The sequence below is a fragment of the Triturus cristatus genome, chromosome 3_1, assembly GCF_964204655.1.
Source record: "Triturus cristatus chromosome 3_1, aTriCri1.1, whole genome shotgun sequence".
In the NCBI taxonomy this organism is placed as follows: domain Eukaryota; kingdom Metazoa; phylum Chordata; class Amphibia; order Caudata; family Salamandridae; genus Triturus; species Triturus cristatus.
The window spans coordinates 916,331,223-916,357,707 of NC_140583.1; the positions used below are offsets into that span (position 1 = coordinate 916,331,223).

The 26,485-nt window shown below is 46.5% G+C and overlaps 1 protein-coding gene across 1 annotated transcript in view; it reads left to right on the forward strand.

Annotated features, from left to right (window-relative positions):
- The window catches only part of CD302 (CD302 molecule), a 237,817-nt gene that overhangs the window by 132,387 nt on the left and 78,945 nt on the right, over positions 1-26,485 (forward strand). The window contains exons 3-4 of the mRNA XM_085645466.1: positions 16,339-16,461; positions 21,614-21,790. Of these exons, the coding sequence (XP_085501592.1) occupies positions 16,339-16,461; positions 21,614-21,790 (300 nt within the window). The remainder of the gene's footprint in view (positions 1-16,338; positions 16,462-21,613; positions 21,791-26,485) is intronic.

The window sequence follows — 26,485 nt, forward strand, 5'->3', positions numbered from 1 at the left end:
TATTTCTTGGTTGAATGGTATCCAGTATTTGTGGATATATATATCCACAAATCTGGATATATCCACACCAGCCTATAGGTGGATGCAGTCGGGAACAGTAGGGGATGCTGTTTCATATATGTATCTATGTATCTACATATATATGTGATCAAGGCCCGTGGCGGGCTGAAACGCGTCATGGTTGTAGAGGTCCTGGAGCAATAAACAACAATTTTCCTGCACAATGCAGTAGTCCATGCCCGTTTTTCTAAAAGAAGGAGTGTGTAAAACGGAGTAAAACGAAGATATCTATATATATGTATATTTAAAAATACATGAAAAGAACTTCGCCACTGCTGCCACAAACTCTGGAAGGACGAACACGGACCCAAGCAATTCAGTGCGTGAAGATTTTTTTAATCCATAAGTGCAACACGTACCACCATGACGCGTTTCGGCCTCAACACAGAGGCTTTGATCACATGACGCCTGAGGTAAAAGCCAAATTATTTAAAGTGCCAGTGTCTGTAACACATGATATATGGGCAAATAGACATAAAAGACATATCAATGTAAAATACAGAGTGTGGCCATGAGACAGTGAGACCAGAATACGATAGTACAAATTCATCGCATTGTACAACATAACATAATGTGCAAAATAGCAAGATTGGCAAGGTATAAAAATGCAGCAACATTTGTAAACACAGACTGTAGGTCAACTTTTCGAGTAGCGATATTAAGGAATTGTTAATGCAAAATGCTAATTGGTTGTTGCTTAATTTATAAAAAAAACAACATGCCAACTACTCGGATAAAAACAAATGTGCAAATTGAGCAATGTGCAAATTACTGCAAGTGCAAGAAAACAGCATGTCAAAGATGCTACTCAAAGTGAGGTGATGCCATCAAACTGTGCAACATGCTAAAGTGCAAATGCCAACATTTTTTAGTGCAAAAAACAGTTACAGTACAATGTCCAAAATCTTAATGATCACAAGTTTAGTCAAAGAAGTCTTCAAGGTGTCCAACTGATAATCAATTGCTTTTAAAAAAAAAACCTGAAACATAACCACATATTCAATGATTGTGCATCATAAGTAGCTCCCTACTTCATGTGTTTGGATATTGAGTTGGTTGTAAAATATATCAGCCTTACCCGCTAGGGGAACCAGATTCCTAAACATGCGGAATAACTTATACTAAATATGTATTACATCATAAATATTCAAAAAATGTTACCAACCATTAAAAAAGCCTGCGATTATATTGTGTTGGACAATCTATAGAGTCTCATATCTAATCTGCCCAGAGAGAATCACGCATCAGTGAAATGTGTGTGTATAAAAAGAGGAGGGGAAAAAATAGTAATAATAATATAAAGATCATTACACAAAAATATATGTTACAAAAGCAACTCAGATGTTGATGTTTCAGATAGTATTGCTATATGCATAACAATAGACGACAGGGATGAACTGCGTTCAAACAAAATTGGGCATCGGAACTGAATCCAATTGTAGCCATTGTATTGAAACACAGTGGTCCACTGTCTCCTGGGGTGTTGGCTGTTGTTATAGACAGGTAAAGAGATCTTCACTAGAATTAAGACCATTGGGGGTTCTAGAGTCCAACATGAGGATATATCTAGTCTCCAACTGTCTAAGCAGGGATTCCCGGTCGCCTCTTCGCCGGAGCCGTGGGACTGAGTCTACTACAAAGTAGCTTAAAAAGTCTAGGCAACTGTCATGGATCTCTTTAAAGTGTCTGGTGACGGGTATGCTGCATCATTGTTACTGATAGCCCGCATGTGCTGGAGAATACGTTTGTGAACCTGCAGCTTGGTGCTACCAACATACTGCAGGCCACACGCACACTCCAGCACATACACGGCAAATTCAGTTTTGCATGTTAATTTCTTTGAAATCAAAACAGGAACATCACTAAAAGGAGTCATATAGGATGTCCTGTTCCGACCAAGTTTGCAGGCTTTACAGCTGGCGCACTTAAAAAAACCCTTAGAGCTCTGTAGCCAAGAGTTGTTCGTACTGATCTCTGGACAGCTTTGCACCAGCATATCATTCATTGAACGAGGTCTGCGGAATGTGATAGCTGGGGATTTAGGCAACAACTCCCCAATTACTGGGTCATTACGAACCAACAGCCAATTTTTGTTAAAAATAGTCCGCACCTTACTGTGTTGACAGTTGTAGGTGGTAATTAGCCTTGGTGGTTCGAACATAGGACTGGTGGCGTTAGACAGTGCAATCAAGTCAGAACTGCATTTTAGTGCTGTTGAGCGAGAGATGGAATTAGCTTTCTTTATTGCTGTATCTAGCACTTTAGCTGTGTAACCTCTGTCAATAAAGCGTTGCCTACTCTCCAATTGAGCCTCTACATAGTCAGTATCCCTGCTACAGATCCGTCTGATGCGCAGCATTTCCCCGTATGGGATACTGCGCACCAGATGGTCTGGGTGATGACTAGAGGCATGCAGAACCGTATTGCCTGCCGTGACCTTACGATGTAGTTTAGTCTCAATGTGATTATCCTTGATAAACACTTCTACATCCAAAAAGTTAACAGACGAATTGCTGACAGATGCAGTGAATTCCAGGTTCAGATTGTTTACATTAATTCCCTCAATGAATACATTCGCTGATGCTTCAGAGCCTCTCCAGATTATGAACAAATCGTCTATGAAACGATACCAAGATACAACATGGTTGTCCAAAACATGTCCGAAGCGGGCCCTGAGGACTTGCTCCTCCCACAGTCCCATGTGTAAACAGGCGTAACTGGGAGAAAAGCAAGCCCCCATAGCCACACCTCTCAGTTGTTGATACACCTGACTCTGGAAGAGAAAGTAATTGTTATTCAAACAAATCTGAATCATATCAATCAGCATTTTACTGTGCTGCAGCATGTGAACAGGTTGAGTTCGCAAGTAATGTTCAACTGCTCTTATTCCATCCAGATGATGGATACTGGTATACAAGGCAGTGACATCCAGTGTTATCAGAAGGTAATCATCTTGCCAGGATACAGTACTAATTTTCCTTAGGAAATCCCCCGTGTCCTGCAGATAAGAGGGTAAGTTCTTAACATGTTCCTGAAGGAAAAAGTCAATGTACCGTGAGATGTTCTCCATCATGCTGTTTCTGGCGGAGATAATAGGTCTCCCCGGAGGTTTGGCAGAGTCTTTATGAACTTTTGGAATCAAATAAAAAACAGGGATGACTGGATAGTTAGTTTTTAAAAAATTTAATTCGTCACCACTGAGTAAACCCATGCTTTTCCATGGTAACAGCTTGGCATTGAGGTCATTCCAGGCTCGATTAACAGCTGTCCAATCGCCTCGTCTGTAATAATCACGGTTGTTCAGATGGAGAAGGGCCTCTGTCATATACATTGATTTTGGCCAGAGGACAATGTTGCCCCCCTTATCAGACTGCCGAATTACCACACTGTCATTGCTTTGCAGCTTCTTCATTAAACTACCAAAGTTGTTGTTCTGTCTTTGGCGTTGTTTTTGAGCTTTTAAAGTTGAAATATGTAATTTTTTAAGCTGGGTAATGACCAAATCGTTGTAGATATCAATGTTATCATGTACCATAATAGGATTGAATTTGGACTTGGGTTTGAAACCGGAACAACCAGGCATGTCCAGTCTAGGCTGTATATCATACTCAGGGGGATTTTCATCTATCGTGCCTTCCCTGTGTAAATCCTGTAAATTGCAAAGTAACTCATACTCCCCTATCGTAGGGCAAGAAGGACTGAGATTAGCAACCATGCTGGTAACTGGAGTTGCGCGTTTGGATGTATTCTGAAGATGGAACTTCCTCAGTTTGAGTTTGCGAATATATTTGTACAGATCAATGCGGGTCTGCGTGTAGTTGAAGTCGTTGGGCGGGCAAAAAGATTAACCTAAGGAGAGGATTTTACTTTCAGCGGAAGTGAGATGGACATCGGAGAGGTTGATGATGGAAAATGAATTGTCACCCAAAGGGCTCATTTCCGAACCCATTTCCTCTGTTGCTTTTTGGAGGTCGGTTTGCCGCCGTTGTCTGTTCTTGCGGCTTTCTCTGCGCTCACGCCGCTTGAGGTTTGCTCTTTGTCTGGCTTGCGATTTACTGCCCGGGGTCTGAGGGTTTGTCTGCGGTCCTGGCGCAGACAGTCTAGCTCTTGGCCCAGGGAGAATTTTGTAAACCCCAGCCGTGAGCTAGCAGTAGCTTGTTCATTCTCAGATTCACTGCCGGGTACAGAGCTTAAATCCGAGACGGAGGAGGATGACTGAACTAGAGAATTACCATTGGGTGGCGCTGTTTGCATAATCGCCGATGCTTTGGTCTTTTTAAAAGAATCGAACTTTTTAGCAAATGTAAAAACCTGTCCATTTTGATAATCCATCTTGTCCCTTTGAAATTTAAACCCTTTGCGTTTTTTTATAGTGTCCTCTTCCTTAGCTAATCGGCGATGCATGTCATCACGGAATCTTTTTTCTGATTCTGAATCTCCAATCCTTGATATTAGTTCATTGAGTTCCGCAATTTTGATCTTTGCTGCAATCACGTCACTCTCCGCATATTTAACTAGTATTCTCACCAGTCTACAAGATGAATCAAGATTACACTTGGCCCACTCTGATAACATATTGGGGTCGGGGTTCTCGTAGCTTGGAGCCAGCATTATGCGGAGGCCACGTGGAATGCGACCCACCTCTAAGTACCGTGAGAGTGACTTGTGCTCCCACCATTTCGATTGCTCTGTACGCATTGCTTTCTCCAACTGTCTGAAAGTATCCTTTAGTTCACTACCCCCAGGTTTGCCAGTGTCTGTCAGCACCGTATTGAAAGTCTCAGTGACGGGGGCATCATCGAACATCTGAGCTGCCGCCTCCTCGCGGCTTCTCACAGTGTCGGCGGCCATGGTGCACTAAAGCTCGATTAATGTTAATCAACCGACAACTAGCTGAACACTCGATAAAATAGTGGTGTCAGCCAGGTCGGGCACACTCCTTCACCGGCTAAAGCCTGTCGGCGCCTACCTTTGCAACTTGCGGGGCTGGGTATAATCCTCCAATTCCTGCCCGCAGCTTGACGGTAGGTGTACGTTCGGCTGACCGGGGGCTGCCGCGGCTGATCCTTACCGGAACACAAAGATGCTTCCGGGTTACCGGAAGCTGGCTTCCTGCCGCTTGGCCCACTGGAAGGAGGGGTCCGTGAAACACCGAGGAAGCGTTTCGGTGTATCAAACATGAATAAGAACTTCGCCACTGCTGCCACATACTCTGGAAGGACGAACACGGACCCAAGCAATTCAGTGCGTGAAGATTTTTTTAATCCATAAGTGCAACACGTACCACCATGACGCGTTTCGGCCTCAACACGGAGGCCTTGATCACATGACGCCTGAGGTAAATGCCAAATTATTTAAAGTGCCAGTGTCTGTAACACGTGATATATGGGCCAATAGACATAAAAGACATATCAATGTAAAATACAGAGTGTGGCCATGAGACAGTGAGACCAGAATACGATAGTACAAATTCTTCGAATTGTACAACATAACATAATGTGCAAAATAGCAAGATTGGCAAGGTATAAAAATGCAGCAACATTTGTAAACACAGACTGTAGGTCAACTTTTCGAGTAGCGATATTAAGGAATTGTTAATGCAAAATGCTAATTGGTTGTTGCTTAATTTATAAAAAAAAACAACATGCCAACTACTCGGATAAAAACAAATGTGCAAATTGAGCAATGTGCAAATTACTGCAAGTGCAAGAAAACAGCATGTCCAGATTTGTGGATCTATATATCCACAAATACTTGATACCATTCAACCAAGAAATAGCCAGCACTCCAGGAAAATACTTCACGGTCTTCGTCAAAGCCACCGTAAGGTCGAAGCGCGTCAGTCAGTTGAATAAATTAATCATTGAAGTATTTTCCTGGAGTGCCGGCTATTTCTTGGTTGAATGGTATCAAGTATTTGTGGATATATATATCCACAAATCTGGATATATCCACACCAGCCTATAGGTGGATGCAGTCGGGAACAGTAGGGGATGCTGTTTCATATATATATCTATGTATCTACATATATATGTGATCAAGGCCCGTGGCGGGCTGAAACGCGTCATGGTTGTAGAGGTCCTGGAGCAATAAACAACAATTTTCCTGCACAATGCTGTAGTCCATGCCCGTTTTTATAAAAGGAGTGTGTAAAACGGAGTAAAACGAAGATATCTATATATATTTAAAAATACATGGGTATTTATATTGTGCGTGTGTGTGTGTGTGTGTGTGTATATATATATATATATATATATACACACGCTCCTTTTTCCACACAAAAAGCGGAGCACTCTCAGGCAGGTGCAGATTTTGCGTCTGTGGACCCCGCAACAATATTTTGCTCCACTCCTTCTGTTTTCGTCCAAAGGAAAATATCGCACTCCCGGGGGCGTTTTCAACAAAATTTATTCAAGTGACCAAATGACCAGCAACAGACGCGTTTCGGCAGAGATGCCTTTCTCGATGTCACCAGCACTCCGGAAACGCCATGTTTTTCAACTTTACCATTATCATAAACACAAAGAAGGTACTAACACATTCCCTCTAACATAGGCGCCATTTTGTAATAGGTATATACACTCCTATTCACTGCACCTTACAATTCATTTATGAATGTTTCAAAGGTACCTTACTCAAATGTGCATAGTTTATATAAACTCATATTTACACACTATTCGATCATCAACCGTATGTCAATTTGCGAGCAAGCATTATATCATGGTACACACATTTCATTTCGCCTTGAATCGGCCCATGTCCTGTCTTTGAATATATTTCTTAAAAAACTTTTTTACATTTTACTTTGTTTTAACTATAATTTTTTCTTCTTTTTTTCTAATTTCATTTTTTCAATTTTTTCAATATTTCGTAGTTTTTGCAATTCATTAGCATCGCAAGGTATATTTCAATATCACTTCTCATAATCCAAATCTCATATTTGTTAAAATTCTATCTTTACTAAGACACGTCATATAGTTTTAACATCCGTTAAAGCTATTGCAGCAGGACTTTAATACTGAAACTAAGCTAGGCAGACCAGCTTTGTTTGACTTGCCACTTAATATTCTGAAGGCGGTTATTCTTTGGACACGGAGTAGTTTCCTATCATGGAGAAGAGCTGAGAGAGATAGTGTAGAAATTGAGAAGCCCTCGGTGCAAGGACATGCACAAATTCTAACTGAACCAGTTGTTTAGCGTGTCCACTAGTCACCATCGGTTTCGTCTTACCATATTTCGATTTAATCAATTTCACTTGTTGCTGGCTTTTCCTAAGCCTGACACCTGGAACGTGCCATTGGGGCTTTGCACATGTGATAATTTCTCTGCCCAAGACCTTATGCATTTTATGTTTTTCTGTAGTTGGATGATCTCCCTCGTAGAACTGTTTTATTACCCCTGCTGAAATCTTTGAGTTTTGTCCTGGTCAAGTCTGCAGATTTGCACCTTGAGTTACTACCTGCTGTTTATACAACCTATGTTGTTGCATGTTTTTAGGCCGTATCATTGAGGTTGCGTAAGACGCTAGATACGAGTTTAGGGCTGACCTGATCCATTATGCAGTATGCACTTTATTATTGTTTGATATTTTTTATGAATATCCAATGACTATTGGAATAGTTGACTCTGAATGTAATGCACTTTGTTGTGATTTGTTGCTTTCATGTAAGTATTTTGGGGTTCTGCTAAGTATGGTGCTGTGTTGGCCAGAATTGCCTGGTTGATTTATATATTTGGCTAACATTTTTCCAACATGTCCATTATATTTTTTTATATATAGTCCAGGATGGAACAGGTGCTCTTTTACTTGATGCATTAACCTGCATTCAGTCTTTTTATTGATTTTATCCTAATAACGCTGATGCATTCTGTTTTTATTGACTGATAGATGTATGTAATGATGTTGTTATGCACTTTTATTATCTAATTCAGACCGAAAAAAGTTGCTTTGATGATGATGACCCAGTGATAGAGGCGGTGACCACATTTTTATATGCAGCTAAATCATTTTATTCTGTAGAATGGCCCTTGCTCATGACTGTACTCCAAAGAATGGGCATTGGCAAAGCTATGATCAAATGGATTGCTTTACTTTGCACTGAGCCTAATGAGAGAGTTAAGGTAAATGATTTGTTATCTCCTCCAAACCTCTATGCAGGGCACCAGACAAGGGTGCCCTTTTTCACCCATGTTGTTTTTCCTGACTCCATGCAAATGAGGGAACACCCTCTGTTGATAGCACCGGCGCGGGGATGCACAAGCGTCTGCGCCCCCTTCTTTAATACTAAGGAGCCCCGGGGACGTGCAAAGCAGGCACAAACGCCTGTTGCGCCCCAGGGCACCTTCTGTGATAAGGCCCCTGGTATTTACGATCCTGTCATCATAGTAAAGCACAGCATGCAAAAAATAATCAATAAGCATGTTCATGCCTAGATTCCCTCTGTGTGCCATCAGACACCTCGAGCAGACCCTCAACAACCCTTGTTTAACCCTCAGAGACCTTCGGTCGGAGCTCAGAGCTCTCCTGGCCGCCATCTGGCCATTCACCTGGCTACCACACGCACATGCACAGTTTTGATTTTGTTGTTTGCTCTGTGATGTCTCAGTTTATCTATCTCTGTCTGTCTCTACCTCTCACACCTTAGCTGCATTACACCCTTCTGCCCCAGTTCAAGCTGCTGAAACCTGGCAGGCCCTTTTGAGACACGTGGTCAACAGTGCAGGGCTAGTAATGACCATTTACCTTTGGCCTCATTGAGAATGACTGTGTTACAGGTCACTCCCACTATATACGATACAGGCCCTGCCTTCGTCTTAATGGGGCAATATTTAAAAAAAAGTGGCATTTTCGAATCTAACTTGCTAATAATGTGCTATTGCATCCCTCAAAAAACTGTGCATCTGTGATTAGCGAGCATGGACGGCCAGCCCATTGGAGATATACGACTTATGTTTTTTTCCCTGTCACTTTGTGGTCTGAAACAATGCCCACAAGTCCAGATCCTTGGCCTGATGAGGATTATTTATGTTTGGGCAAAGGCCAAACGTCCATATAAGCCAGGGGTACTCACAAACTTTCTCTCGGGGGCCAAATTTAGAGTGTGGTTTGTGGCCGAGGGCCGCACCGGTGGGGGCGGGGTCAGTGGGGGAGGGGGCGGGGCCAGCGGGGGAGGGGGCGGGGCTAGAAAAAAAAACTGTGACCATGAGCTTGAACACAGGCCCCTGCAGCGGATGCCTTCGTCCACTGAGCCACCAGACCCGGCATGCGCGCATCTCTCTCTCTCCATCTCTCCATCTCCATCCATCCATCCATCTCTCTCTCTCTCTCCATCCATCCATCCATCTCTCTCTCCATCCATCCATCTCTCCATCCATCCATCTCTCCATCCATCCATCCATCTCTCCATCCATCCATCCATCTCTCCATCCATCCATCCATCTCTCTCTCCATCCATCCATCCATCTCTCCATCCATCCATCCATCTCTCCATCCATCCATCCATCTCTCTCTCCATCCATCCATCTCTCTCCATCCATCTCTCCATCCATCCATCCATCCATCTCTCTCCATCCATCCATCTCTCTCCATCCATCTCTCCATCCATCCATCTCTCTCTCCATCCATCCATCTCTCTCCATCCATCTCCCTCTCCCTCTCCCCCTCTCCATCCATCCCTCCCTCTCCCTCTCCCCCTCTCCATCCATCCCTCCCTCTCCCTCTCCCTCTCCCTCTCCCTCTCCCTCTCCCCCTCTCCATCCATCCATCCATCTCTCTCTCCATCCATCCATCTCTCTCCATCCATCTCTCTCTCCATCCATCTCCCTCTCCCTCTCCCCCTCTCCATCCATCTCTCTCTCCATCCATCTCCCTCTCCCTCTCCCCCTCTCCATCCATCCCTCCCTCTCCCTCTCCCTCTCCCCCTCTCCATCCATCCCTCCCTCTCCCTCTCCCTCTCCCCCTCTCCATCCATCTCTCTCTCCATCCATCTCCCTCTCCCTCTCCCCCTCTCCATCCATCTCTCTCTCCATCCATCTCCCTCTCCCTCTCCCCCTCTCCATCCATCCCTCCCTCTCCCCCTCTCCATCCATCCCTCTCCCTCTCCCTCTCCCTCTCCCTCTCCCTATCCCTCTCCCTCTCCCTCTCCCTATCCCTATCCCTCTCCCTCTCCCTCTCCCTCTCCCTCTCCCTCTCCCTCTCCCTATCCCTATCCATCTCCCTCTCCCTATCCCTCTCCCTATCCATCTCCCTCTCCCTATCCCTCTCCCTATCCATCTCCCTCTCCCTATCCCTCTCCCTATCCCTCTCCATATCCATATCCATATCCCTCTCCCTCTCCCTCTCCATATCCCTCTCCATATCCATATCCCTCCCCCTCCCCCTCCCCCATCCCTATCCCTATCCCTATCCCTATCCCTATCCCTCTCCCTATCCCTCTCCCTATCCCTCTCCATATCCCTCTCCCTATCCCTCTCCCTATCCCTCTCCATATCCCTCTCCATATCCCTCTCCATATCCATATCCATATCCATATCCCTCTCCCCTCCCTCCCTCCCTGCCTCGCTCTCTCTGTCCCTGCCTCCCTCTCTGTCCCTGCCTCCCTCTCTCTGTCCCTGCCTCCCTCTCTCTGTCCCTGCCTCCCTCTCTCTGTCCCTGCCTCCCTCTGTCTGTCCCTGCCTCCCTCTGTCTGTCCCTGCCTCCCTCTGTCTGTCCCTGCCTCCCTCTGTCTGTCCCTGCCTCCCTCTGTCTGTCCCTGCCTCCCTCTGTCTGTCCCTGCCTCCCTCTGTCTGTCCCTGCCTCCCTCTGTCTGTCCCTGCCTCCCTCTGTCTGTCCCTGCCTGCCTCTGTCTGTCCCTGCCTGCCTCTGTCTGTCCCTGCCTGCCTCTGTCTGTCCCTGCCTCTGTCTGTCCCTGCCTCTGTCTGTCCCTGCCTCCCTCTGTCTGTCCCTGCCTCCCTCTGTCTGTCCCTGCCTCCCTCTGTCTGTCCCTGCCTGCCTCTGTCTGTCCCTGCCTGCCTCTGTCACAACAACAGACTGACAATCTGATTACCAGGAAAACAAAAGGTGCTTCTAGCGGCCCTGCCCCCCCCTGGCACTGGGCAGTGTGACTGCACCAAACACCCTTTCATGTGCTAAGTGTGTTTGCAGAAGTCTCCTCTGCTGGTGTGAGCAGCCTGGGACATCAAAAGCACGCAAATGTGAAGCGAAAACGAAAAGTTGTTCCACCAATTAGTCAAGTCAAGTCAAGTCAGAGAATTTATAAAGCGCACTACATACCCAGAGGGTCTCAAGGCGCTAAGGAGGGGGGGGGGGGAGGATTACTTGTCAAAAATCCACGTTTTAAGTTGCTTTCTGAAAGCCAGGTGGTTCTGGGTAAGGCGAAGGTGAGTGGGGAGTGAGTTCCATGTTTTAGCAGCCAGGTAAGAGAAGGATCTGCCTCCCATGGTGGTCTTGTTGATGCGAGGCACGGTGGCGAGGGCTTGGCTGGAGGAACGTAGTTGACGGGAGGGGGTGTAGAAGGACAGTCTTGAGTTGAGGCATTCTGGTCCGATGTCGTAGAGTGATTTGTGTGCGTGGGTTAGCAGTCGGAAAGTGATTCTCTTATTGACGGGTAGCCAGTGGAGGTCTTTCAGGTGACCAGAGATGTGTTCGTTGCGAGGGATGTCTAATATGATTCTGGCTGAGGCGTTTTGTATTCGTTGGAGTTTCTTTTGGAGTTTAGCGGTAGTGCCTGCGTAGAGGGTGTTTCCGTAGTCCAGTCGGCTCGTGACTAGAGCATGGGTGACTGTTTTCCTGGTTTCGGTGGGGATCCATCGAAATGTTTTTTTGAGCATGCGAAGAATGTTGAAGCAAGATGAAGATACGGCGCTGACTTGTCTGTTCATTGAAAGTGAAGAATCCAGGATAACGCCTAGGTTCCGTGCGTGGTCTGTCGGGATGGGTGCTTTTCCAAGGGCTACCGGCCACCAAGAGTCGTCCCATGCAGAGGGGGATGTACCTAGGATGAGGACTTCTGTTTTATCCGAGTTCAGTTTCAGACGGCTATGTTTCATCCATTCAGCAACTTCTTTCATTCCTTCGTGTAGGTTAGTTTTGGCGGTGCTGGGATCCTTGGTGAGAGAAAGGATCAGTTGAGTGTCATCCGCGTAAGAGATGATGTTGAGGTTGTGTTGGCGGGCGATGGTCGCGAGGGGGCTCATGTATACGTTGAAGAGGGTGGGGCTGAGAGAGGATCCTTGTGGTACGCCACAGATGACTTCGGTGGCCTCGGACTTGAATGGTGGAAGACGGACTCTCTGGGTTCTTCCGGTGAGGAACGAGGTGATCCATCCAAGTGCTTTTCCATGTATTCCGATGTTGGTGAGGCGTTGTAAAAGGGTGCTGTGGCAGACTGTGTCGAAGGCAGCAGAGAGGTCGAGGAGGATGAGGGCGACTGTATCTCCATTGTCCAGTAGGGTTCGAATGTCGTCTGTTGCTGCGATAAGGGCGGTCTCAGTGCTGTGTTTTGCTCGGAAGCCAGATTGTGAGGAGTCGAGGGATTTGTTGGCTTCGAGGAAAGCGGTGAGCTGGTTGTTGACAGCTTTCTCGATTACTTTGGCCGGGAATGGAAGGAGCGAGATGGGGCGGTAATTTTTGAGTTCGGTGGGGTCCGCTGTGGGTTTTTTCAGAAGGGCGGTGAGTTCAGCGTGTTTCCAGGTTTCCGGAAAGGTGGCGGAGTTGAAGGAGCAGTTGATGACGTCTCGGAGGTGCGGTGCTATGACGGAGTCTGCTTTGTTGAAGATGTGGTGAGGGCATGGGTCTGTGGGGGATCCTGAGTGGATGGAGTTCATTAGGCGGATGGTGTCCTCAGTGGAGATTGGGTTCCAGTCGTTAAGGGTGTTCGCGGGGGGAGAGTGTTCAGCATGTGGTTGGGTGGGTTGGGCCCCGGGTTGGTTGTCGAAGCTGTTGTGGATGTCTGCAATCTTGTTGTGGAAGAATGAGGCTAGGGAGTCGCAGAGGGCTTGAGAGGGGGTGATGTCGTTGGAGTTGGCCGAGGGATTGGAAAACTCCTTGACGATGTTGAAAAGTTCCTTGCTGTTGTGGGCGTTGTTGTCGAGTCGGTCCTTGAATGCTGTTTTCTTGGCCTTTCGGATTAGTTGGTGGTGAGTGCGGGTGGCGTTTTTGAAGGCGTCCTTGGTGTTGGTGGTTGGGTCTTTTTTCCACGCTTTTTCAAGGGTGCGGCAGAGTTTCTTGGACTTCTTAAGATCATCGTTGAACCATGAGGCCTTCTTGTTGCCAGGTTTGCTTTGACGTTTTTTCAGTGGTGCTAAGGTGTCTGCGGTGTTGGATAGCCATAGGGTGAAGTTGGCGGCGGCTAGGTTTGGGTCCGAGGAGTGGGCTGGGGTGTTTAGAAGGAGCGATGAGGAGATCTGGTCGGAGGTGATTTTGTTCCAGTTTCTTTGCAGAGTCGGTTGGAGGTGGTTGGTGGGTTTGGGCTTGTTGTAGGTGAAGTGAACGCAGCTGTGGTCAGTCCAGAGGAGATCCGTAGTGTGGCTGAAGGAGACATGATTGCTGGATGTGAAGATGGGGTCGAGTGTGTGACCTGCGATGTGGGTAGGGGAAGTGACCAGTTGTTTAAGTCCGAGGTTGGCGAGGTTGTCCAGGAGGGTGGTGGTGTTGTGGTCGTTGATCTTTTCAAGGTGAAAGTTGAGGTCTCCCAGAAGGATGTATTCTTTGGAGGGGAGCGCGAGTGGAGTGATGAAGTCCGTGATGTCTTCACTGAATTTTGCGCGGGGTCCTGGTGGTCTGTAGAGGAGGGTGCCTCTGAGTGTGGTCTTGGGGTCGATGTGGATCTGGAAGTGAAGGTGTTCGGAGTTGGCGAGGTTGGCGTCAGAGCTGGTTGAGATGCGGATTGATTTCTTATGGACGATAGCGATTCCTCCTCCTGTGTGGCTGGTACGGTCTTTGCGAGTGATCTTATAGTCTTCAGGGATGGCAATGGTGATGTCTGGGGCGGAGGAAGCGTTCATCCATGTTTCCGTTAGGAAGGCGACGTCCGGGGAGGTGGTGTCTAGTAGATTCCATAGGTCAATGGCGTGTCTGTGGACAGATCGGGTGTTGAGAAGGATGCATTGTAGGTGGTTGGGGTCGGGAATCTGAGGTGTGGTAGTAGCGGAGATGTTGTTGGTGCCGGTGAATTTGCAGGAGTAGCAGGAGAAAGGACCATGGGTCTGTCCAGGAGCGGCTTGGACGCAGTTGGGGGCGCGACCGGGGTTAAGGGCTAGGAGGGTGGTGGCATCGTAGGTAATGCGGGAGGGCTGGGCAGCGCGCGGGGCAGGGGGTCTGGCGCTGGGCGCGGTCCAGGCGCGGACGGGCGTAGACGGGCTTACCTTTGGCGCACCTTCGGCGCGGGTTGGGCGCGGACGCTGCGCGTGGACGCTGCGCGCGGGAACTGTTGTCATATATGGGTAGTGGAGGGGGAGGGGCGAGGGCGTCTCAGCTGGGAGGCGGGGCGGGCTAGAGATGAGCACAACAACAACAACAACACATGTTAACGCGCCGTTGACTTAATATGTTCCTCACAGTGAGAACCTGTTAAACATTTGGTTGGTACATTTGAAAAAAGCTGTTTTTCAATAAATACAAAAGTACAGTGTTTAATGTCATAAGAATTTGATATTAACTCATACATGCCAACATTCCAGAAAAGCAAAGTGGGAGAGTTAAAAAAAAAAAAATTCAGGAGAATGGGGCCTTCAATCGGGTTTCTGTCATGTATGGACTTTGAATGTGCTGCTGCAGGATCGGACATTTGAAAGCAAATTCACGTGTTTTTTAAATCACCTTTCAGAAGCATGGAGCGCAATCGCAGGCTGAGAAAGAGGGGGATGCAAGAGTTTGAACTGGCCTGGCAGGTTGTGGCCAGTGCATACACCCCCCCCCCTCTCCTCCCTCCCCCTCCTCCCTCGTCAGCCCGGGCTGAAACAGCTTCGGGCACACACACAGCCGCCACCCCCCCCCCCCTCCCAGTACTTCACAGACCATTGCTTGTTAATGAGGCTTTGTTGGTATTTCACCTCTTCTAGACCTCCTGCATCGCCATTCTGACTATTGCTGGAAGAATTAGCACGTTACACAATACCGAGCCCTGTCTGCTGAAACCCCGAGGAATCGGGTTTTTGCTTGCAGGAATAGGTTTCATTGCTAGTCTCCCGCCTGAATCGGGAGTGTTGGCATGTCTGTTAACTGTATGCTGGGTGAAAAACGTAGTGAAACTGTAATTTTACACGGCAGGGACGCTCGGCATCCTGTGATTCTGGGCAAATCACCTAATCTCCCCGTGCCTAACAAAATGCAAGTGTTAATCTGTAATGCAGCTGGTGCTCATGTAAAGCACTTCAATACCGTCAGGTCGAGTCAATGATGATCATCAAGTCCTGGGAGAATTATAGAAAACCTGCTTTGTGCATTTATCAGGGTTTATCTGCAAAATTTGCACTGTGTATTTTTAAGGGGCAAATAAAGAAACTGGGGTAGATTTTTGATGGAATCTGCACGCGTTTTGCTTTTGATGCCACAAAAAACAAGTAGCAGCACACCGATAGTAGATATGACCGGAATACATTTAGGGAAGGTGGTTTATTGCGAAGAGGCCTTTTGGCGAGTCCATTTCTGACAGCTTCGAGGGGTTTCCATGCATGCCACTGTCAGCCAAGAGGCAAGATTGCTTGCCTTCGAGGAGGCCTCATGGCACGAAGGAAGGCTATCCCGGGTGGTAACTCGAAGCACCATGTGATTTTCGACAGCTGCTCCAAAGTGCTCGCACTTTCCCTCCCAGTCACATAATTCTGTTAGCGCCACCACTTGAACGTCTGCGCTTGTGCAGTCTCTTGAAACACGGGCCTCGGAAATCAATTTGATTACCTCTCGGAATTAAGTATGCACAACTGAGAGCCCCAGCGGGCCGCCAAGGAAGGCTTGCCGGGCCGCTGACGGCCCGCGGGCCGTACTATGAGTACCCCTGATATAAGCTATCTCTGCAAAACACTGAGTAACAGTTAAAAACTGTCTTAACATGCGGGACAGGACGGTGCGCCAGGGTTAACCCGGAGGACAAATTCGCTTGTTCGACTTTCTCCGGCTTCTGATTCTGCAATTTTATATCTTGGGTCAAAGTCTTAAGATCCTATTCTTACAATGATGACTACAGTTCAGTGATTGCTAAAAGTGTGTGATACATTCACCATACATTTGAATATAGAAATCTAACAGAATTTGTCTCATGTTTCTTCTTTGTCATTTAGTTTCTGGTGCTGACGTCATCAGTATCAATAATGAGGAGGAAAACAAATTTATAATTGAAACATTTAAAAATGAATGGCAAGGGCCAGAAGAGGTTTTTCTTGGAATCTTTTTTGACACGGATGGTAAGTGTGCATTTCACTTTTGCTAATATGATTTTCTTACAATTTTCTTTCCATCAAGTGCATAAGTAGTTTTTTTATGTACAAATATATTTATCTATAGAATAGGTAAATAATAGTCAAACAGTACAAGAATGTGTTTTTATTATTTGTTGTTATATTATGTTATATTGATTTGTATAGCTCACTACTCACCCAAGAGGGTATCCATACCACCTTTCCTTTTAGACTTGCACCATGGTTTCTTGCAACCCTAGTTGGGGAGATTTACAACTGATTGATTGGCGGGACATATGTGTAATTTCCACGAGGGGGATCAGACCACCGCGAGCACTGCCAGTCCTTTGGACCACCGACACCACAACTCACTGCACCCGGAGGTGCTGCATCGGCCAAGGAAGAGGCAGGGCCACTTCTAATGCGCACAAAATGGGACTTGGCCTCACGCTGCATGGGACACACCAGAGCAAAGCCCATGCGAAACCCATGCCAAGGGGGGCCCTTCTACGCCCATCATTGCCCCGAGTAGGCTGTGCTGGACTACCCACCCTTTCATCTGCCACCAAATGTACTGAGCATTTACTTTGAGCACTTCGCTTTTTTATCTCTACTTATTTGCACCTTGGCTTTTGCTGACCTATCAATTGCTGGTCTACTTTGTGCTGGTTCATCATGGGGAACGGAGGGCTGCACCTACAAAATCAGCACCGAGCCCTCCCCTTGTTGGCTTCCTGCAGCGAGCCATGGGGGACATCAGCAGGGAAATTGATCTCGTCGAACAGCATCTCTCCCTGTCATGCCTGCATGAGCTAGCACCTGAGCAATTATGTGATCCACCTTCAGCTCAATACGTCAGTCAACATGTCAGCCCCGGTCATCTTTGACAGACCCCCTCCTTGATGGACTGGAACCTGCTCCCCCCCATCCCCCCTAATGCCTTGAGACCCTCACAGGTGAGTAGTCGCGCTTAACAAACACCTGATTGATTGATTGATTGAACATTGACTCCCCCATGCTAACTACAAGCTATGATGCCTTGATCACTCTCCAAGCGCAAATGTTCTGGATGTCACCGTGGCCTAGGAGTTTCAGGACCATTGCCTGAGGGATCAATCATTGCCTTGCCTGACTAACATAGGCAAGATAACAAGTCTAGGGGGTAAGAACAAAAGGGTGGAAATGGGGGCCAAGTCTAAGACACAATGCCCTGTCCCCCCCCCCCCCGGTTGCTACGTTCACCCCAGCTCCTGTTTTAAACTTGGAACCTAGCTCTTAATCTTTAAACCATATTCAGGAGACTCTATCTGGCTTATCTGGGGAAGTGTGTAGGATTGTAATGTCCTCTTTCACAAGGGCGTTGGACCCAATTTTGATTTGCTTGGAGAAGGTGGAGGAAGCATTGGCTAACCTGAGGGACATCGTGCTGGTGCATCGCTCTGCAAGTTCACTGCCACCTAGCCCCATAGGCAGTACTACTAACGAGGCTCCATCTGCGCAGTCCAAGGCCCCAGATGGCCTGGCTGACATCGCCTTGGGAATAGTAAGAAGTCTTAGCCAAGACAGGCCTACCATTGTGTCCAGGTTGGGCCCGCAGGATGCTTCTGGAGCTAGAAGCGTGACTATGCCCACCTATGTGGTGAGGGGTACTCTTAGCCATATCTATTTTATCCTTTTTTCATAGACACTGAAGTACCTGTTGCTGGATTATAGTCTCACTGACTTGCCACTTGGTGACCTTTTTAACACATCTGGTGGCCTCCTCACTTCCTGAATTCTTGATGTGCTTTGTTGATAATTATAAGCAGAGTGGTGGCATCGAGCTTCTTAATAGCTTCGACAGGATCAGTCATGTGGCTTATGACTTGTTTTTGGTCTCAATTTAATCAGGTAGCAGGCAGCCTGCCAAGTGGTTCGACTCAATTTGTACCAAGGTGCATGAGCAGTTTTTAACTGCCAGAAGAAGATACCCAGAGATCAGGATGGTCGGAAGCTGTAGGACCCTGTAACAAAATGCCCTTAGAGTGAGAAAGAACACTACTAGAGAAGAAGCCTATTCCTCCCTACCGCAAGCAAGTGAGCAAAGAGACAGCAAAGTGTTTTGTGCAAAAGTACTTCATAATTATTTTGAGACCATTAAAGACCCTGGTATTGGCACTGTGATTCCTCCTGATACTTGGGTTAAGCATTTTACGAAGCTCTATGCTGACCCTGACTTGGAGAATATGTCCTCCCCAGACCATAGCCCACACTTGTCACCCTCAGGGCTTTCCTACTCCATTTTGGCCCCTGATAATGTTTCCTGCTGGCCCAGAGATCGAATTGAGCAAGGTTTTGTTGGTATCAGCCAGCTGCCGGTTGGGTGAGCCACTGCGTCCACTGTATGTAAATGGCCTGGTGGACCAGCTATTAGAGCTTAGGGCAGATTGTCCCCGTATAGGTGATCGCAGTATTCCCATGTTAATCTACGCTGACGATACTGTCCTAATAGCCAGTTGCAGCAATAGGTCTACAACACTTGCTGGACCGTTTCTGCCAGTTCATGGCCAGCCTAGACCTAAGGGCAACCAGGCCAAAACGCATGTAATGATCTTTGGTGCAAGGAATAAGGATAGCACTGCCTTTGTAGTCAACAGCAATAAGGTCAGTACTGTCCCCTTGTTTTCCTATCTAGGAATTTCTTTTGACACGCATCAATATGGGGTCCTTTGAAGTCCAGTAGAGCTGTTGCCTTTTCCAAAGCTCTACAGGCTGTCCTCAACTTTGCTCGTAAACTAGGTCAGAAGCCCTATAGGGAACTCACGGCCATGTATAAAGCCAAATGCTGTGCTGTTGCTTCCTATGGCCCTGGGGTGTTGGTAATTAGCGATCAGGAGAGTTTGGAAACAATTGAGGATGGTTTTATTACAAGGCTATTATCTGTCCCTAAAAGTCCTAGCTCCTTCATATGCCATTCAGAGAGGTTGGGATTGGGTATAATAATGAATTTATAAAAATGCAACCTCTCCTCCTGTGGCTTAGAATTTGGTCAAAGAGTCAATCCTCATCCAATAGGGTTGTCCTTGCTGACTGCCTGAAACTTGATGTCTATCACCTGGATAAGATACATTTTTAACACCTGCCTAAGACTGGGATGGGAAAATTTGTTTGCTTCTCCCAGCAGGGTGACAGCTAGCTCCCTTTTTTCTTTGAAGAACACTTTTCTAGCAGGCTACCTGGGTGTGTAAGGGGATGTGGATAACCGCCGAAGATGGCAGCTGTGTCTTTCTAGTGCTCTAGTTGGGCGCCAAAGAATCCTGACCATCCACCTCTATTAGGGCTACACTGCAGTGGCACTTCCTGGGAGATGGAGGTACACATGCAACACTCCTGTCACTGTTTTTGAGCGAATTGTCTGTACCGGAGCTGAACGCGAGAGTCCCTTTCCACTGAACCACGTGTTAGCAGCCCAGCACCATATAGTGGCATGGACTGCCAAGCTGTGCTTTCTCCGGTCGCTGCCATGGTATGCCCTGGAGTGAGCTGTATGGTGTCCGGAGACTGGCTTGGCGGCAGCTTTTTGACTGTACCAAAGCTTGTTTTGGTTTGTCCTGGTTTTTGTACAACTCAAGTGTTGGGGATCTGTCATCTCCTCATCACTATATCTAACCCAGTGCCTTATGCAGTGGTGGCTGCTGGCAACAGAAATAATAATAAAAAAACACTTACCTGTCGCTGCTGCTCCTGGTCTTGCTGCTGGCCGCCTCGGTGTTCCTCTGCTCCTAGCGGCCACACAGCACAGACTCCCCGAATCTCCTCCCAACCCAGACGCAGCTCTCATGCTATTACCCAGTATGAGAGCAGTGACGGGATTGGCCTGAGCGGGCTGGTTTAACGCTCGCTCAGGCACAGAGAGTCTGTGAATTTTCCCCACCCGGCTGTACAACACAGCTGGGTTGGCGCAATCTAAATGTGCATGTCGGTTCAACCAACCAAACCTACATGCGCACTTACAGTGCCCATCTCTCCTCCTCCCTGCTGTCCATGGTGATGCTCCTCTGCCATTAATGTGTAGCCGCCGCTCGCCTCGTGCTCTATGCTGTAGTGGGCGGACGAAGTATGTGAATGACACAGCACTGCAAGCATTGGTTGAAAAGGGTTTGCTGAAAGCCCCTATAATTAAGTATATGATTTATTTCATTTTAGTAAAATCAAAAGGTATTGATTAACACTAGACTTTAAAAGGGACAACTGCGGAAAAAGAAACAACTAATAAATGATTTATATACAGGTAACTGGTGTGTATGCTACACTTTGTAGCCTTATTGTTGTTTACCGTATTCAGATCTACGTCTAGCTCTTGCTTAACCCCTTCGCTGCTGCGGACATTCCGCTGCAGCGCTGGGGGGGGGCAGGGGGGCAGCGCGGCGGGCCTGTGCTCATGACGGAGCCGCTCCGTCATGAGCCACGGTTGACCTGTGCTCATGACGGAACGGTTCCGTCATGACTCCGCCCATTTGCGTTGTCCCCCCGCACAGGCGGGGAAACAGCGCCGCGTAGGCGGAGCGGCCGCCAACGGGCGTGTCATGACGGAACCGTTCCGTCATGAGCACACGGCAACCGTGGCTCATGACGGAACGGTTCCGTCATGAGCGGGGAAGGGGTTAATGGAAAGCAAAAGTGCGCTGCTTATGAAATGTTTGTTTTACAGGTAGAGCAGGTCTCACTCTAACGTGCATGCTTTTTAGTTCGAGGTCATTGATGTTTGAAATGAGTGGGCATTTCATTTTATAGCAGTCACATCACCTGCGAGGCCTCACTGTTGCTATGAAAGTTTAGAGTAGCAGAAACTAGGATAGTCTGTCAGGGCCCTCGTGAGTGCCCGAGCTGTAGACTTGCAGACATGTGTCCAAGGACTGTTGCCCAAATTAAAAGAAGATGGTTACTATATGTAGCCCGCTGGGCCACTCTGTCATAAATACATGATAAAATTTGTTATGAAAAAAAAAAAAAGATAGTTACAGTTGATCCAAGGGGCACACAGCATATACTCTTAGTTTCTGCGTTACACAAAAGTGCATCATTTATATAATACTTCTGAAGACACCTACCAGGTACAAATGGTTAATTTAGTCCATTGAGCACTAATTATATTCTAATAAACGTTTATCCATTATAGATAATACTTTTAAATGGTTTGACAACTCGGAAGTATCTTTTACGAATTGGACTGAGGAGGATGTCAGTGAAGAACTACTAAATACATGTGCAGCTCTGCACACACAGTCTGGACGATGGAGAAAAATGAGTTGTGAAAATTTTGCAGAAATGAGGACTCTGTGTAAAGCAACACTGTGTAAGTATTATTGTATTTATTTATTTATTTATTTTATTTTTAACGGTTTCATATAGCGCTGGCTAGACCCGGAGGTATCAGAGCGCTTTTCATGAGTATCAGACCACAGTTGCAGGTTACATCGTTACAAAGGTTACACAGTTATTAGAGCATGGTAACATAGTTACATGTAAGGTAGAGACAAACAAGAAGGACATATACGTAAGGGAAAAAGCAGGCAAGGGGAGAGATTCAGGGGAGGGGATAGGAGCAGGGGAAGTAGACAGAGAATGGAGGAGGGAAAGAGGAGGCTGAGAGACACAGCATGGAAAGAGGAGGGGAGGGTGACGGGGTATCCTCTTCATCTGGTTTTAACACAAGAAATACTGTTACTGTTTGGGCGTTTTCAACAAATTCCAAAATATTTGAAAATGAGCAACTGATAAAAGTGCAAAATGGCGCCTTACAGTTGTTGTGAGAAAGACCACGCTGACGGTCGAAACGCCTCACCAGAGCCACAATTAAAGTCTGCTTTGAGCGAACCCCAGCGTGCTGGAGCCTGCTTTCGGAGCGGGAACGGGCGTGTTGAAAAAAAAATATGTATCTATAAATATATATATGTATGTATACATATATATATATATATGTGTGTGTGTGTGTGTATATATATATATATATATATTCACTGAAAAAACCATAGGTTTCAGGGGCGTTATAGTTAGCGGGACTTTTCACTCGTACAAAACCATTGAAATTCCCCCGTTATAGTTAGTTCAGCTAACTATAACTCACGCGCCCGCAATGCACTGCTGATGAAATCACATATTACATCACTCATGACATGGTCGGTGACATCACTCATGACATCACTGATGACATCTCAAATGACATCACTGATGACATCACTGATTACATCATCCAGTGAATGTGTGTTTTTCTGAAAATTACATATGTTTTATATATGTATATCTCAAGGTCGATGGAAGAATAAATGGGTATATAAGTGTCTAAATGGATGATTTGTTTTTGAAAAATTGATTGTATAACTGACTGATTAAGTGTATCTTAGTGAATACATGGCTTAGTGAGTAATGTTTAAATATGTAAATATCTGTATCAGTCTCTCACTTTGTGTATAAGTGGCTGCATGGGTTGGTGAGTAGCTACATGAGTGTCTATATAGGTTATTAGTTTATTTTTTGAATATCAGTATGAGTGTCTGTATGGTTCGGTGGGGGGTATTACGTAGTGCATAGGTGCATGAATGAGTGACTCACTGTTTGTATGTGTTGAAGACAGCATGTGTGCAGGACTGTATGGGTGGATGAGTGTGTGCATGGGTGTGTTAGTAAGTGAAGGACTGTCTCAATAGTGTATTTATGAGTAACTACATATGTTTTAAACTAGTATATGTGACTATTGGTGTATATAAGTGAGTATATGTGAGAGTGAGAGATTGAAAGAGTTCCTGTATGAATAATTATGTGTTTCTATAAGTGATTGTTTAAAAGACTAAGTATGTGCAAGTTTCTGTAGAAGTAAGTGTGGTGGTGGGTGTATAACTGTATATGCAAGTAAATGGATGTTTGATTCTTTATTAGCATGAGTGACTATGTGTGTGAGTAACTCTATGGATGAGTGGCGTTGTGTAACAGGATGTATAGGTGTATGAGTACATATGATGAGTGAGTACATGTATGAGTGACTGTATAGGACTGTTGGTGAATGAGTGTATGTGTCTGTGGATCTTAGAATTACTGAATAGGTTGTTGTAACTGGTATTGGTATGTCCATTGTTTTGAACATTTTAGTTTCTATTTTTGAATGTGTGTATCAAAGGTTATATTAGGGGCAGAGGAGGTCTGCCACTCTATCACAAGGATGATGTCATCAGTGATGTCATGAGTGATGTCACTCACCATGTCATGAGTGATGTAATATGTGACATCATCAGCAGTGCATTGCGGGCGCGCCAGTTATAGTTAGCTGAACTAACTATAACGGGGGAATTTCAATGGTTTTGTACGAGTGAAAAGTCCAGCTAACTATAACGCCCCTGAAACCTATGGTTTTTTCAGTGAATTTCTAAGGTTTTTTAAATGCAAATTCCTAACTATAACGTGCCTGTAACCTATGGTTTTTTCCGTGAATTTCAAAGGTTTTTTAAATGCTAATTTCTAACTATGCCTACAGAGATAGGACATGTGAAGAAAGAAGAAAAAACGCACAGAAAGAAAAAAAAGAAATGCAGAAAGAAGCAACAGAAGTCCTCAAAGACAAAGAAAAGTGCAGGAAGAAGGATAACGTGCAGAAAGAGCAAACAGAAGAGCAGAAAGAAGCCTTGTTGCAAAATCATCCTGTACCCTCAACTTTTTCAGATGGCTACTGGTGGTAACTGAGTCTGACTAACCAGTCCTAGAGCCAGTGCTATGTTAAAAGACACTCAGAATACAGTGAAAACACCTACATACACTAGGGAATACTATGCGTTGGGGTCCCCCTGTGATTAGCATGACCTTCTCTGTAAGCCCCTAGTATATAATAGGGCAGGGGATTAAAACTACCTCTTAAAACGCGCCACAGGGCATGTTTGCACACGTCACCTCAGGCCCCGTCCCTTCCCTTCCCCACTGTGTAAGCACGCCCTGTGGCCGTTTTAAGTTGGGAGATTAAGTTCATTTGAATCCTGAGGGTCCCTAGGGTTCAACTAGCCCACTAGGTATCTCCAGTAAGCGCCACAGAGCTGCGTTGCAGAGAGGTGTAAAAAGTGGCACGGCCTGGACCACCTCTCTGCAACGCAGCTCAGTGGCGCTTACTGGAAGCACCTGGTGGGCTAGTTAGCCCCCAGGGGCCCTCAGGATTGAAGGTGAATTATTTCCCCAACTTAAAACGCTCCATAGGGTGTGTTTGCACACGTCACCTCAGGCCCCGTCCCCTCCCTTCCCCACTGTGTAAACACGCCCTGTGGCCGTTTTTTAAGTTGGGAGATTAAGACCCCTTGAATCCTGAGGGTCCCTAGGGGCAAAATAGCCCACTAGGTACATCCAGTAAGCGCCATTGCAGAGAGGTGTAAAAAGGGGCACGGCCTGCACCACCTCAACGCAGAGCAGTGGCGCTTACTGGAAGCACCTGGTGGGCTAGTTGGCCCCCAGGGTCCCTCAGGATTGAAATGGGATTATTTCCCCAATTTAAAACGTGCCACAGGGCGTGTTTGCACACGTCACCTCACGTCCCGTCCCCTCCCTTCACCACTGTGTAAACGCGCCCTGTGGCCGTTCTAAGTTGAGAGATTAAGTCCCCTTGAATCCTAAGGGTCCCTAGGGTCAAACTAGCCCACTAGGTACCTCCAGTAAGCGCCACAGAGCTGCGTTGCATAGAGGTGTAAAAAGGGGCATGGCCTCAGAACACCTGTCTGCAACGCAGCTCCCTGGCGCATACTGGAGATACCTGTTGGGCTAGTTGGCCCAACAGGTATCCCCAACTTACAACTGGGCAGGGGGCGCGTTTGCAGAGTGCTGCAAGGAGGGGGCGTGGCCTCTGGCACGATGCCGGTGTTTGATTTATTTTATTTTTTTAAGAAGGAGGGCTGTGTGGCCCCCCTTCTTTTTCTAATTTATTGGCCCTGGGGACCCCATCCCCCAGGGCCTGCACCCTAATTTGTTTTGTTGAAAAAAAATATTTTTGGCCCTCCCAAGGCCTTAATCGGCCCGAGGACCCCAACCCCAGGGTCATGGCATTTTGTTTTTATTATTCTTTAGGAGGGGGGCTGCTTTGCCCCCCTCCTCAGGCCACTTATGGCCCTGGGGACCCCATCCCCCGAGGCCGGCCTTTGTTTTTTATTATTTTAAAAAAATATATATTTATAGAAACACCTAGGACATGCTGGACAAACCGTATGTACCTATCACCATGACGATTTGCGTGATATTCATTAAAAGGCGACTATGCATACAATGAATCCACGTGGAATGTATTTACACCGCTAGTGAAGCTCTGATGTGTCTGACGCCCTACTGTGCCTAATCCCGGCGCCCCCGCCGGTGGGTACTCTCTAAGTAGACACCCTTGTTGTTTATTTATACAAACATGAGTAGCTATTGACGGGCACATTTAATACACATGCACACCAAGCCATTCAAAGGGGATTCGACAAAAATTCAACCAAACTATGCTAGAAACCCCCCTCATGGTTAATAAAACACACATCCACCGCCGGATGTGTAATACTTTTTATTTTACTCTCTGGAAAGGAGACGAACCTCACTTGAGAATCACAGCGTGCTCCTGGCTGAGCCCAATGCTGTGTTACACCCACCATTGCCCGCCGAGTGCCACACACCTCTGTGTTGTATTCCACCAGCTAGTAAGTATGCTATGACACTCTCTAGCCCATGTGCACTGTAACACCACCCCGTGAATATGTCATGCCACACGTGTCTTCGCACCGGTTATATTGACCCATCTAACGTGCCTTCCTCGATGCCTATGTTATAACGCACAGCGCTATGCCATACATATTACAATCTGGGATCCATATCTTTGTCACAGTGCATATGTAACGTTACACTCCCCAGCACATATTTTATATTACAACTTTAGAGACTAGTTAGGTTACACATCACTGCCCTGTGCATATTACACTCCAAGGCGTATATCGCATAGCACGCGCTAGTGCCTGTACTATCTTGCGCTCTCCAATGACTCTGTCATTGCGCA